General features: G+C 44.5%; 1 protein-coding gene across 1 annotated transcript; it reads left to right on the forward strand.

Annotated features, from left to right (window-relative positions):
* mybl1 (v-myb avian myeloblastosis viral oncogene homolog-like 1) lies at positions 1–13,422 on the forward strand. Its single transcript, XM_080020197.1, has 16 exons — positions 1–67; positions 2,858–2,957; positions 3,167–3,238; positions 3,712–3,804; positions 4,545–4,765; positions 5,305–5,530; positions 6,164–6,238; positions 6,743–6,853; positions 7,717–7,953; positions 8,052–8,444; positions 8,550–8,689; positions 8,797–8,911; positions 9,842–9,958; positions 10,099–10,203; positions 11,444–11,632; positions 12,080–13,422. The coding sequence occupies exons 1-16, from the start codon at positions 45–47 to the stop codon at positions 12,206–12,208; spliced, it is 2,346 nt and encodes a 781-aa protein (XP_079876323.1). The 5' UTR covers positions 1–44; the 3' UTR covers positions 12,209–13,422.
* Positions 13,423–13,735: the final 313 nt, after the last annotated feature.

The following is a 13,735-nucleotide window of genomic DNA, read 5'->3' on the forward strand; positions in this document are numbered from 1 at the left end:
TCCGGAGCTCTGCGTAAAAGTCCAGTAAACCCCACTTGGCTGTCATGGACAACGTGAAACCTTTCAGGTGGGTCATCTTGTTTGTTGAATGAATGCAATGTCCAACCCTTCTTATTGGTATGATAATCTATTGTGTCATCTCTCCAATAGTGTCCATTTACTATGTAATATAAGCAGCCGTCACGATCCATAAACCGACAGGCATTTCATTTTTTTTAGACACATTTTTCTATAATAATAATAATAAAAATATAAAGCCGTTCAACGGATAAACCGTTTACGTACAAAGTCCGTTGTATGAAGTATAAAAATCCTCCAACCATGTATACATGTCTATTATGCTACCTCCTCATGGAGCAAGTACACCCTTAATCTAGTATTAATAATGAAGTATTTGTCATCATGTACGGATATATTAAATAGATACAACAAATATTGTAAATATATGTTATACAAACAAAATAGTGTATATACTGTATGTGTGTGTGTGTGTGTGTGTGTATATATATATGTATATATATATATATATATATATATATATATAGAGAGAGAGAGAGAGAGAGAGAGATTACACATAGGATTTGGGTAGAGCTAAATTACAGCAATTTCTCATCTACTTAGAGCATCTTTAAGGTTATTTCATGACTGAAATCCTATGAATTTCTTAATGATGACATTGCTTCGTGTGTGTTTATGCACCTGCTCACGCGCGCCCACACTGTGGCAGTGGCTAAAATAATAATAATTATTATAACAATACTAATGTGGAAAGAGAGTAGATCACACATGGTAGTAAACAACCAGTTGTATATGCTCTATATCTATATGTTATATTTTCACATCTTACCAGGGCTTGTGCAAGCCAGTGGCAAAGTGCAGCATCTGTAGAGGCACACACTCAATACATTTAAGTTTACACCAGTTATGTTATTGTTATTACTTATTTGCAAAATACACACACACTGCAGGAAAATGAATGGTTATTCAAATTAAATACCTAAATCAGGTAACTATGGTTTGGCAAGATGGAAAAAAAAAAGGTGACCGCCACAAGAGCCATGAAAAAAATATCAAATCAGAAGTAGCAAAAGTATCAAAGTATGGAATGGATGTGAATTTTATAATAATAAATGATAATAATAATAATAATAATAATAATAATAATAATAATAATTAATAACAACAAACAGCTTAATATTGAATACTTACATTCAAAGACAAATATGTGAATATTTGCATGAAAATATGTAAATTATGTATTTATTTATAATCTTATTGGAGCATCAAATCGCAAACATGGCAGTGACATAACAGCCTAAATAAGCTGTTCAGAGGCTTGTGTGTCGTCGTCCCCCACCCCCACCCCATCCCTTTGTGTTCCCATCTGGGGGTGAAGGATGGGGGTCTTTCAAATCAGACAAGCTTGAGGTTTGACCTGGGAAATGGTGTGCTATGTTCTACATCCATATTCTCTACTCTAGACATTATACCACCAACACAGTCCGCCTTTGTGTGACAGGGAGAGTGCAGAAGAAGTTGAACTCTTCAATTTTTGTTATTGTACGTTATTGCAGTCAAGTGTCGCGAGGGTACATGCGATGCCTAATGATATAAGTCTCGCAAAACTTCCCGCTGTAGGGCTATTTTGAATCTCCAGCAGCCTGGACCGTTAGGTTTTTGCCATTTTCCCGGTCCCTCCCCACCGTGCAACTCCTCCTCTGAGTCACTGACACACACACACACACCTCTGGAGGAGAAAGGGCCTCTTGATGTGGAGCACCTCTTGCCTCCTACACAGACACATTTGCCAGAAGGACTTTCAAATTTCCCTGTTTCCGTAGCCCGGGAATAAGGCTAAACCAAAATCCAATTCCGGTGTCCAGGTCACGGAACTACAGAAGCCTTTTCATTCACGGTCCAGTCGTGTATGTTTTCATTGCAATTACTTTATCCTTATATTTGTTGCTGTAGTGTGCCGCAGTATTTGCCCATGAAGGGAAGTGTTAGTCAGCAACAAGTTTTACGTAAATTTAAAGACACACTATGTGTTATCCACTACTCCTTCCCAAATACAGTTTTATATATGGCAAAAAACTTTGGACATAAATGGTGCCAATGGTGTGGGCTAGATTGATGGGGCTTGGGCTGAGATAGTAATACGTTATCGGAAGGTTAGAGATCTAGGCTCAGGAATGTCTTGTTTTATATGAAACTCTGTCATAAGATGTTAATGCTGGTCAATTTCTGAAATATTTCAGCTCCTTGATTTTATTCTGAAATTTGGTAAGCGCTGAGCAAACCACTTTTCAAAAGAAATTAATTTGTTAAAAACATTTAAAAAAAACCCATATAATATCGCCTGCAATATAACATTGCCTTTTCTTTCCTGAGCCATTTAGGAATCGGTATTATCAAAAAAGTATTGCAATCAAACTAAAGGCAAATTAATTATACTTAAAATTATAGTAGAATATATAAATATATCTGCTCAGGCCTAGGTGGATATATTCTGATTTACTCATATTTCCTAGAGCTGTCAGGATTGGATACTTTGTTCCATGATCATAGTAGAAATCTATAATAGTGTAATAATACACATCTACCTTTATGAAGAAGATTATTGATATTGAACATAGACATTTGGGTAGACAGTTCATCTTCCTCAATTCAATTGATGGAAAGCCATGTCATAACAGTGGTCTTTATTGCAGTATCTCGAGACTCCCCAGAAACTTAAAATTGGATGGAATCCAATCATATTAACATCATATTTACAAAATACCGGGTGTTTTTGATATATTTACGCTTGTTTTCACTCTCTCTCTCTCTCTCTCTCTTCGCACCTTGTGTCCTCCAGCGAGGATGAGGACGAAGAGCTCCACTCCACAGACCCAGAGAGCAAAGAGAAGAGCAAGGACAAGAAGTCCCTGTGCAAGGTCAAATGGTCTCGAGACGAGGTAGGCCCAAACACACACAATGGTTTGAAGAAATGCAACGGCTGCCAGATTATACATACCTACAGTATGCCTACTATATTTATTATTATGGGATTACGGAGCTGCGGTAATAAAATACCTTCTGTAACTGAGAGCTGTGAACTTTCTCTAGTGGTATGCAACTATTTGGTGGTAAAAAAAGAACGATTTCTCTCCTTTCTTGGTACCAGGATGAAAAACTAAAAAAGCTCGTGGAGCAGCATGGAACTGACTCCTGGAAATTAATAGCCAACCATTTTCCAGTAAGTACAACAAGGCACCCCTGGCACATCGTCCAACTTGTGATGTTCAGCAGACGCGTAACAGCCGTAACTGGTACTTCCTGTGTGGCATCAGGCATTTTTATTCGTTTTTCAACATGGCCACTGAACGTTGTTTTTTCGTTAAATTCTCATTTTTAAAACGCTTTGGTCGCGATCGCCCTGTTTGTCCGCAACAGTATTTGTAACAGTGAATCACGGTAGTCATGGCAACAAAGATGGAGGTTTGTTACATATCGGCTGGCCCGCAGATCGTGGCTCCTGGTCTGACATGTAAAGGTCTGAGCCATTTAGTCTGCAGGTAGCCATTAGGCATCACATTATCCCCAATTAGTGTGTTTTTAACAATGAGGGTGGGTGAAAGGGTGCGGCGGTTTGTGGGACAGGACTTATTTACAGCTGTCCGCTGTGCACGGGGTGTGGTGTAATGATGTGCCGCACGTTGCCTGACACAGGGGAGGACAGATGGCCAGTGTCAGCATCGCTGGCAGAAGGTGCTCAACCCGGAGCTGGTGAAAGGACCGTGGACAAAAGAGGAGGATCAGAAGGTAAGAGGAGCTGGGTGTTCCCTGCCCCAGGGCCGGCAACAAGGTCCGGGAGTGGAGGATAATTTGTAAATGATAGGAGAAGCTCAACACAGACAGGGGCACAAAATGTGCTCTAATGGCCCTAATGGGCGATGCAGCTTTCCCTCCACACATGTACAGGACGGGGTTCCCGCCAACGCTGTCCTCGGGCCTTAAGCTTTTCTTGGCTCTGGAAAGGCTCCACTACCTCACTTCCAACCCAGCGCAGACTTTCCAAGCCTCTGGTTCCGAGCCCAGCCTTCTTTGTCTGGACTTAGAGGCTAATAGTGGTCCAAGTTGTAGGCGAAACAACGCATTCCTTAAATGGAGCACCACGCTGCTGGAATGTCGAGAATGGTCTCTCGTTTCCCCCCCGAATATTGGCATCGCAACAACAGCAACAGCGACTTATCTGCAAAATGCCCGCGTGCCAGCGATGACCTCACAGCATTTTTTAGCAGTGACCGAAGCAGCTCCGCTCCTACAACAACATTCTGAGCACCGCTGCAGCAGTGGGAATACAGAGCAACCATCAATGAAGCGATGTCCATGTGTTTCCTACTGTATGGATGGGCGCTTCGGAATGGAAGTACTTACTATTACTAAATTGTCATAGTTTAAAGCAAAATAAGACATCAATATCAAAACATGCAGTAGGGACGATTTGTAATTCTTTTCTCAGGTCAGAAATCACAAGTGCAAATGTCTGCGTGTTTCTGCAGGTTATTGACCTCGTACACAAGTACGGCCCCAAACGCTGGTCGGTGATCGCCAAGCACCTGCAGGGCAGGATCGGGAAGCAGTGCCGGGAGCGCTGGCACAACCACCTGAACCCCGAGGTGAAGAAGTCGTCCTGGACGCAGGAGGAGGACAGGATCATCTACGAGGCCCACACACGGCTCGGCAACCGCTGGGCCGAGATCTCCAAGCTGCTGCCCGGGAGGTAACCACACCCTCGCCTGCACCCGCAATGCGCGTCTCTGCGAAAATTGGTGCACTGTGTTCTGTGAATTCTATGTGTCCCAAGGATTAAATGTTTGGAACTCTAATGGTATATTTAAAAAAAAATAATAATAATAATTCTAATGTTCTCTTATCTCATTGTTGCTGTGATAAATAATAAATATGTATAAATTCAATCGACTTTGTTTTTAATGGTCACTTAAAAGCATGAAAACATTTTGATGTTATGACATTATCATTCCTCATTTCGTTTAATTCCATATCAATGACATATTTATGAGACACATTTGCACTTGTTTATTGACATTTTACATTACATTACATTTTCTCACTAAAAAGTTAACGTTGAGAGTTATTATGTGAATACTTTCACTTACAAATGTGTTCTTCTTCCCTTCAAATCCCCCCCACAACCCTGTGAACACAATAATAATTTGACTATAGTGGAATATTTATAATGGATTATAATGTATTATGAAGCTAAACATGTTGATGGCAACCCACATTTCTCCTCAACAGGACGGATAACTCCATCAAGAATCACTGGAACTCCACCATGCGCAGGAAGGTGGAGCACGAGGGCTACCTGCAGGAGGGAACCAGGGCTTTCGCCTCCCCCCATGGTGCCGTGAAGAGGTGCCACAGCCGCCCCTGCCCGCCCCCGCCCCCACCACCACCACCACCACCGCCTCCGGACCCCCAGCGCTGTGACCACAGCCCCCTGGCCATGACGGGAGCTAACCAGGTCAGAGCTGTGTGTGTGTGTGTGTGTGTGTGTGTGTGTGTGTGTGTGTGTGTGTGTGTGTGTGTGTGTGTGTGTGTGTGTGTGTGTGTGTGTGTGTGTGTGTGTGTGTGTGTGTATACATACATACACACACACACATATGTGTATAACAGCAAGTTATATAAAGTGTCACGATAGCCATAATGGTTATTTCTTGTGCTATCTCAACAATGTAAATAGAAGACTTAGGTAATAATAACTATTAAAATAGGAAGCAGAGCATACAGTAAAATAGTAAGGAGTCTAGGATGTGATTTACAAGAAATACAAAATATCAAGCATTTTACAGAGTAGAAAATATCCAGCACCAAATAATAATAAAAAAAAATAATAATAATAATAATAAAGGTCGATTTTTCTTTGTTTTTTTGTTGTACAAATCAAATACTTTGTCATGAATACTCGATGGAAACATAGAATTGAATTTCATCTATACCTTAAAAGTTGAATTTTGTAACTGATGATTGCTTGCAGTAAGCTGGATAAGGCTGCAACCCCCCAGCAAACCCATTGAAGACTAGGTCTGTGAGGGGGAAAAAAAAAAAATGTTTTTGTCGATGAATTTGTCATTGGTCCCATGCTCTGTGTTTTTAGGTGGGGGCGTTTCCCTACGACGTTCACAGTGGACACCTGATGGAAAGCCTCCTAGATACCTCCGGTTTCCTATCGGTGAGAGAGAGAGAGAGAGAGAGAGAGAGAGAGAGAGAGAGAGAGAGAGAGAGAGAGAGAGAGAGAGAGAGAGAGAGAGAGAGAGAGAGAGAGAGAGAGAGAGAGAGAGAGAGAGAGAGAGAGAGAGAGAGAGAGAGAGAGAGAGAGAGAGAGAGAGAGAGAGAGAGAGAGAGAGAGCTCGTGTGTGTTTTGTTGTTTGTCTCGTCACATCCTCGTATCTTCCACGCTATCTATAACCTTTTTTATATATTTTTTTATATTTTATTTATTTATTTTAAACTGTTGACTTTAAAACCAAATTCTTTAAAACGGCTCTCCTACTTTCTCCTCGACGTTCTGGAAAGGGCTCCCGTAAATAATATTTAACATATGAATCCGTTACCTGTCCTGGTTTTCCTCCCTCCTTCTTGTCCTCCTCCCATCCTCTCCCTCTGTGTCTGTGTGTGTGTGTGTGTATGTGTGTGTGTGTGTGTGTGTGTGTGTGTGTGTGTGTGTTTATTCCAGCCGTCCTGCCTGGATGACCCAGACAAAGAGCAAAGAATTAAGGAGCTCGAGCTGCTGCTTATGTCAGCAGAGACCGAGGTCCGGCGCCAAGCGCAGTGCAGAGGTCCATGTGTAAGCGCACGCTGCCAGCGTAGTAGTGAGCGTAGGCCTGCGTGTGTCCGCCTGTGGCGCGCATACATGCGCGCGCGTGTATGCTGACCTTTTTAGTCCCATTTGCTGTAGTGCCTCAGTAGTGGCTAGTAGCTTCCTGTAGAACGCTGCGCTTTGTAGCCACCCCTCCACCCTCCCCGCCCTCCATTACATCATTCCAACCATCGCCCGTCCTCCCCCCACGCCCACGCTCGGCCAGCAGTTTGGTTTGGGACGCAGCGCTCCTTTTTTCACCTCCTTTCATTTGCTGTTCCTTCCCTACATCACATGTGGAAGTTTTTTCCCTCATTTTATCCATCGCCTTCGTTTCCCTGGCTGTAGAGGTCAACACTGGTCTGACCTGTCACAGTCTCATCAATGTGTTCCAGATTTTATTGACCGCTAGTAGGCCTGGGCGATATTGACCAACACCTCAAAATCGATAATTTGACGATATTTTAGGGATGACTATTGGCGCTTTCATGACTTATATTTGAAATATTAGAAAGAAATATTTGAAAATCAATCATTAGTAGTGTGGATGTTTATGACCAAGCAGATGGAGGCATCTATAAAGATAAGAAAATTGCATTAATTTACTTTAATGGAGCCTCACAGACAACATTTGACTATATCATGATCCCAATAACCAAAATCCCAGATGATCTCTCGTCTCATATCACAATATCGATATTATAACAATATATCGCCCAACCCTAACTCTTAGTGCTGTTTATTTGTCACTAAACGATTACTAGAGTTGGACTGAAACTGAACTCACTGGAACTCCATTGGCACCCATGCTAGCTGCTCTCTCTAATTGTGCTCCCTGCTGTGCCCCTCAGAGCACGGAGCAGTTCTCCTGGTCCGACGCCGTGTCCGACGACACCCTGACCTCCAGCAGCAGCAGCATGGAGGAGCAGGCGGAACAGAGGTCCTGGAGGGGCCACGAGGTCCCCCGGGGGCCTCCGGGCCAGCACCAGATCTCACCCAGCAAGTTCCTGGCGGTGGAGGCCGGCACCGTTCTCTCCACCTTGCAGACCATCCCAGAGTTTGCAGAGACCATGGAGCTCATCGACTCGGTGAGTGGGGGGGGGGGGTCGTCAAATATTTTGCGCAATTTATTTGTGCGGTTTATCGAAACGAAAACAAACATGGATGTATTGAAGATCCAGTGTAGATGTGTTTGGCTCTGCAGGACCCCGTGGCGTGGAGCGAGGTGACCGGCTTCGAGCTCTCCGAGGTGGGGACCCCTCCCAGGCCCAGCGAGTCGGGGTACGCCGCCCTGGCCAAAGACAGGAACCTGGGGGATGCCCTGGGCTTCCCCGTCCACTCCTCATCCGCCGCCTCGGGCCTCAACAAGCACGGCGCTCCCTTCAGCCTGGCCAAGGCCAGTTGCATCACCCCCGTCAACACGTCCAAACCCGGCCATCCGTCCATCGGGCGGAGGAGGAGGCGAGAGAAGGGCGAGCTGTCTCCCATGTGCGACAGGAGCTGCCCTTCCTTTTTGGAGATCGTCAAAATCTCGCCGAGGAAAACGCCCACAAAGTCCCTGCCTTTCTCGCCGTCTCGGGTAAAACGCACCTTCGATCCCCCATCCTACTGTTTGAGTCCTTCCTCATTTGACATCACCTTCTCTGCCGCGCGTCGCACTTCATGACCGGCTCTCTCTCCCCAGCTCTTCAACGTCTCGGGGGCGGAGCAGTTGTGCCTGGACACCCCAGCCCTCACCTCCACCCCCCTGTGCGGCCAGAAGTGTCTCCTCAACACGCCCGTCCACAGAGACACCACGCTCAAGAGCCAGAAAGAGAACGCTGGGTAGGAGCGTCATGTATAACCATGTGCTCACCGCTGAATAACACGGGTCTCGGTAACACCATGTCGCGCTGTGTTCGTGTCTCATTGGTGGCTCTCCTTTTTTGTAGTGCTAGGACCCCTAAGTTTCGTAAGACCGTCATGATCCCTACTCCGAGGACACCAACACCTTTCAAGAATGCCCTGGCTGCCCAGGAGAAAATGCACGGACCTCTAAAGATGGAGGTAAGCGTTGAACCTTGGACTTGAAGATTGTGTTTGTATCTGTAAAGTTTTTTGTTTTTTTTTGTCTTTTTTTTGTGTGTCAAAGGCCACCTTTGAGCTATTACATTTTTTTCTCTGGCACTCCTCGCTGCAATATACACCGATCAGCCAACACATTAAAAACACTGACAGGTGAAGTGAATAACATTGCTCATCTGGTTCCAATGGCATCTGTCAAGGGGTGGGATATATTAGGCAGCAAGTGAACAGTCAGTTATTGAAGATGATGTGTTGGAAGCAGGGAAAAATGGGCAAGCGTAAGGATCTGAGCCACTTTGACAAGGGAAAAAACTGTAATGGCTAGACGACTGGGTCAAAGCATCTCAAAAATGACAGGTCTTGTGGTGTGTAATGTATGCAGTGGTTGGTACCTACCAAAAGTGGTCAAAGGAAGTACAACCGGTGAACCCGCGACAGGGTCACGGGCGACCAAGGCTCACTGATGCGCGTGGGGAGTGAAGTGTGGCTCGTCTGGTCCGATCCCACAGAAGAGCTACTGTAGCACAAATTGCTGAAAAAGTTAATGCTGCTGTGATAGAAAGATGTCAGAACACACAGTGCATCACAGCTTGATGTGTATGGGGCTGCGTAGCCAGAGACCAGTCAGAGTGTCCACGCTGACGCCTGTCCACCACTGAAAGCACCTACAATGGGAACGTGAGCATCAGAACTGGACCATGGAGCAATGGAAGAAGGTGGCCTGCTCTGATGAATCACATTTTCTTCTACATCATGTGGATGGTCGGGGTTAGGGTTAGGCACCACAAGCCCAACATTTCAAGTTCTTCTTGTTAACACAGTATTAAATTGACATATTAAATATAATACAGTATTAAAAAAACGTCAATAGTATAAAATTGACATTAGTTCCCATGTATCTCTGTCTCGCAGCCGCAGCCGCTGGCATTCCTGGAGGAGGACATTCGAGAAGTTCTGAAGCAGGAGACAGGAGCAGACATCTTCATCAGGACAGACTTGCAGCACGACTACAAACCCTGGAAACACAACGTACGTGAAGCACGGACGTCCTCCAAACCCTGTTGAACCAAAATAAAGGGAAACATCATCGCAACTGAATTTGTTTTCACTGTTTACACCGGACAGCTATATGTATACTGCAGTAAGGAGTACTGAAATCACTGTTTCAGATGGATGGACCAGCCAGGAAGGTGCGCAAGTCCTTGGTGCTGGACCCCTGGGGGAAGGACAGCCTCGACGTCCAGCTCTTCCAGGACCAACTCAACACCGCCCAGGTCAGTCTCCACGAACTGTTTTACATCCAAGGTAATGAACTGATCAGTAATCACTGTTATTCCCTCATGGTGACCCACTTATTACTATTAATGATCATGTCCGATCAGTCTGTTGAGGTCAAAACTCTGTTCGTACAAAAAGGGAGTGGTGTCACTCCTTTTTACCTCCTGTGTTCTGGGAAATAAGAAAGAAAGAATAAATAAAAGTCAAAGCAGGAGCATCTGTGTTTTGTTTTGGCCTTTTTTTTTTTTTTTCTTTGTTTTTTTTTGCAGCGACCCGACATTTTCTCAATTACAGAAATTCTGCGCCACATGTAAAACCTCCAGTTGAGTTCTAATAATCTCATGTTATGAGAGGAGTTTGGCTCAGGGCCAGGAGGGCGCTTGATTGAATCCCCAGTAAACATTTGTTCGCGTGTAAAATGTTTTGTTGGCTCCTAATGCCGTGGAGTCTGCCCCGCCCGAGGCGGTGGGATAGTCCGGACAGCTGTGGCTTCAAGTGGGATGGCACGCACATGTTTCACCGGCGGGATGTTACGCAGAGCTCCATGTTGCCGAAAATATCAGCCGAAACATTTGAGGAGAGACTGTCAGAAGAAGTCGAGTAGTACAAACACTTGTATGGAGAAAATGCGAGTCCAAGGATTAAAAAAAAAAAAAAAGCCAACAAAAAAAAAAACGATGCTGATGTTTTGGGGTTTTTTTTAGATGAGGCTTTCCTTTAAATTATGTTGCAATGTGAACAGATTAACTCTATTTTAACTGCTATTGACTAACAGTCAATAGTTGATAGGTTTACTTAAAGATAATCTTTTGGCGGCGGGGTTCTACTGCTCATCCCTCCCAGCGAGGTGTACAGAAAATATAGGCATACTTAGTGGAAAATATCGGGGTGATGAGTTCGAATCCCCCAATTGGATAGAAGAGTAGAGCTCAACAGGTGGATGCAATTGAGGTGGAGAGAGTGCAGCAACGCAGGCAGGGCAGGCGGAATTGGCTGCTTAAATAGGCCAGCCCCTAAAGTCGCGGAGGCATGTGGCGCAGTCAAGTTGTCTGACAGAACTAGCTCACACACACACACGGTGTTGGATGTACTATGTACATGTACTAGATGTATTGTACCACTGTTGTGAGATGTGTGCTCAAACTAATTTTCCCTTGAGGACAAAGTTCTTATTGACTCAACGATCGATCGATTGATTGATTGATTGATTGATTGATTGATTGATTGACTCGGCAGGTGCAGGGTGAGAGTCTCCTCAGCAACTCTTTGCTGATGACCCCGATCCCAGAGCGAGAGCAGCAGCGAAGCCGGCCTCAGTCCGGGAGAGACGGGGGTCCGCTGCTCCCCCTGCACCGCCTCTCCAGCCCGCGCAAAAGGAAAGTCTCCACCCCCCAAAAAACGCCCCCGCCCGGCACGACAGGACAGGTGCGTGGCAACTCGTCTCTAAAGAACTGTATGTGTCATGCAAGAAAATATTAGAAATAAATAGAAGGGCTTAAAGCTGGTCCATAGCAGGTAGTATTAGAGGTCTTAAAATGTAAGATAAGATAAGATAACGTAGGCCTAAAAAGTCAAATATATAAGGCTTAAATTTGAATTTATACCTCATAAATTCAAATTCAAAACGACGTATTTATTATTTGTTTATTTATTATATAATTTCAACATCAACATTTTGTCCGATTTTATTTATCCATATATTTATTTTTGCCAAAATGAGTCAAGTCCTTCTGCATCAGAGTCCACATTTATTCAGCCCTACTGATTTGAACTCTCTGACACCTGCAGACACCCTCTATAAGCCCGAGAAATATTTTAAATGACAACGGGACGTTGATCTGTCGGTAACCATGGAACCCGCCCGTGCCTCAGGTGAACAGCGAGTGGGAGGCCGTGGCCTACGGGAAGACGGAGGACCAGCTGATCATGACGGAGCAGGCCCGCCAGTACCTGAACCCCTACCCGTCGTCCTGCTCCACCTCCAGGACGCTCGTCCTCTGAGGGCCGCCCCCTCCTCGCCCCCGAAACCCGTCACCGGTCCGTGTGCGAGGGTAGACAATCTGCGGCGGACGAAAGGAAGTGAAAACGCAACAGGTTTTTTACGTTCTCGTCCGTTCTTTTTTCCGCGCCACAGAGGACGCCCGCCGGACTTAAGCCGTAGCTGCTGTTGTTCGTTTTGGATTGGCGAGCTGTTTTCTAGGTCACTGCCTAAATAGCTTCTGGCATTGGCCTGTATTTTTTTTATAACACACACACACACACACACACACACACACACACACACACACAAGCTGTTGTCATGGCAACGGGCAGCTTTGTACAGATAAGGAAACGCTAGATTTTCTGCACTAGTCGATAATATTGAAGCTACCTGCATCTGCAGCAGGGCAGCGGTGGGGAACAAAACGTAACCGTTTGGGGCCAGATTGATAAATACACGTACGATATCGGGCCACAGACTACTATGAACAATTGAAGAAAACTATGAAAGGAAAAAAATATTTTTACCAGTAATTATTAAAGAAAAAACACCTACGTCACATCTAGGAAACACCCAGTGGGCCGTGAAAGGCCAGAGGTTCCCCAGCCCCCTGCAGTAGGGCTGTAGATATAGATTGTATATAACTAGCATTGGCTGCTTCTGAGTTTTATATTTTTAATATATTGTTTAAATGAACAAAAGACTTCTTAAAACAAATGTAACACTACTCATTTTGTGTCTCTTCCAGCCTGTTTTCATGAACTGCCGTCCAAGTCCGCTAAAAAATACTGATCTATAAAAGGTGATTTTTAAATGTTTTTGTTTTTTTTTGGTGGGGGAAAAAAAAAAGTAAAGGAACGTTAAATTTTGTTATTGACAACCGTTTTATTATCATGATTATTATTATTATTATTATTATTATTATTATTATGTTTTTCAAGGACCAGACACATATTTAACCTTGTAATTTTCCAATTCCAATCAGATAAGTTTCCAAAATACAACAAACACTAGCAGGTCTTATTTAATTTTCGTACACCTCTTATTTTATTTTATATCCCTGGTGATATATATGAAGTGTTGCCAGCGTGGAAGGGGAAGTCGTCCGTATTGCACTACCGTGGGGTTTGCTGCAGGGTCGGGAGGTGTGTGTGTGTGTGTGTGTGTGTGTGTGTGTGTGTGTGTGTGTGTGTGTGTGTGTGTGTGTGTGTGTGTGTGTGTGTGTGTGTGTTTGTGTGTGTGTGTGTGTGTGTGTGTGTGTGTGTGTGAGGGAACTGGAAAGCACTAGTGACAGGACGGTACGAAGCAAAGCCACAGTTTCTGCAGAAACGTCGGCTGAATGTATATTTTGGTGATTGCGAGAGAAACCTCAAAAGTGGAAGGGTACCTTTATTGCATTGTATTCTTTTTCTATTTATTATCCGACCACGCTAAAGTTTGCGAGGGGAAGACGACGGCCTAGAATCTCTCTGTTTGCTCCATCGCTTGGTCGCCACCGCTTTTCGCCGGAGGTTTTGAGCGTCGTGCTCCGAATGTCAAAGTGTTCA

The sequence above is a fragment of the Zeus faber genome, assembly GCF_960531495.2.
Source record: "Zeus faber genome assembly, chromosome: 19".
NCBI lineage: Eukaryota > Metazoa > Chordata > Actinopteri > Zeiformes > Zeidae > Zeus > Zeus faber.

Excerpts from the sequence above, each read along its gene's own strand:
- mybl1 (XM_080020197.1), top strand. The coding sequence starts at position 45 with ATGGACAACGTGAAACCTTTCAG. Across the intron at positions 8,912-9,841 it reads ACGGACCTCTAAAGATGGAG|CCGCAGCCGCTGGCATTCCT; the intron begins GTAAGCGTTGAA and ends TCTGTCTCGCAG. Across the intron at positions 10,204-11,443 it reads ACCAACTCAACACCGCCCAG|GTGCAGGGTGAGAGTCTCCT; the intron begins GTCAGTCTCCAC and ends TTGACTCGGCAG.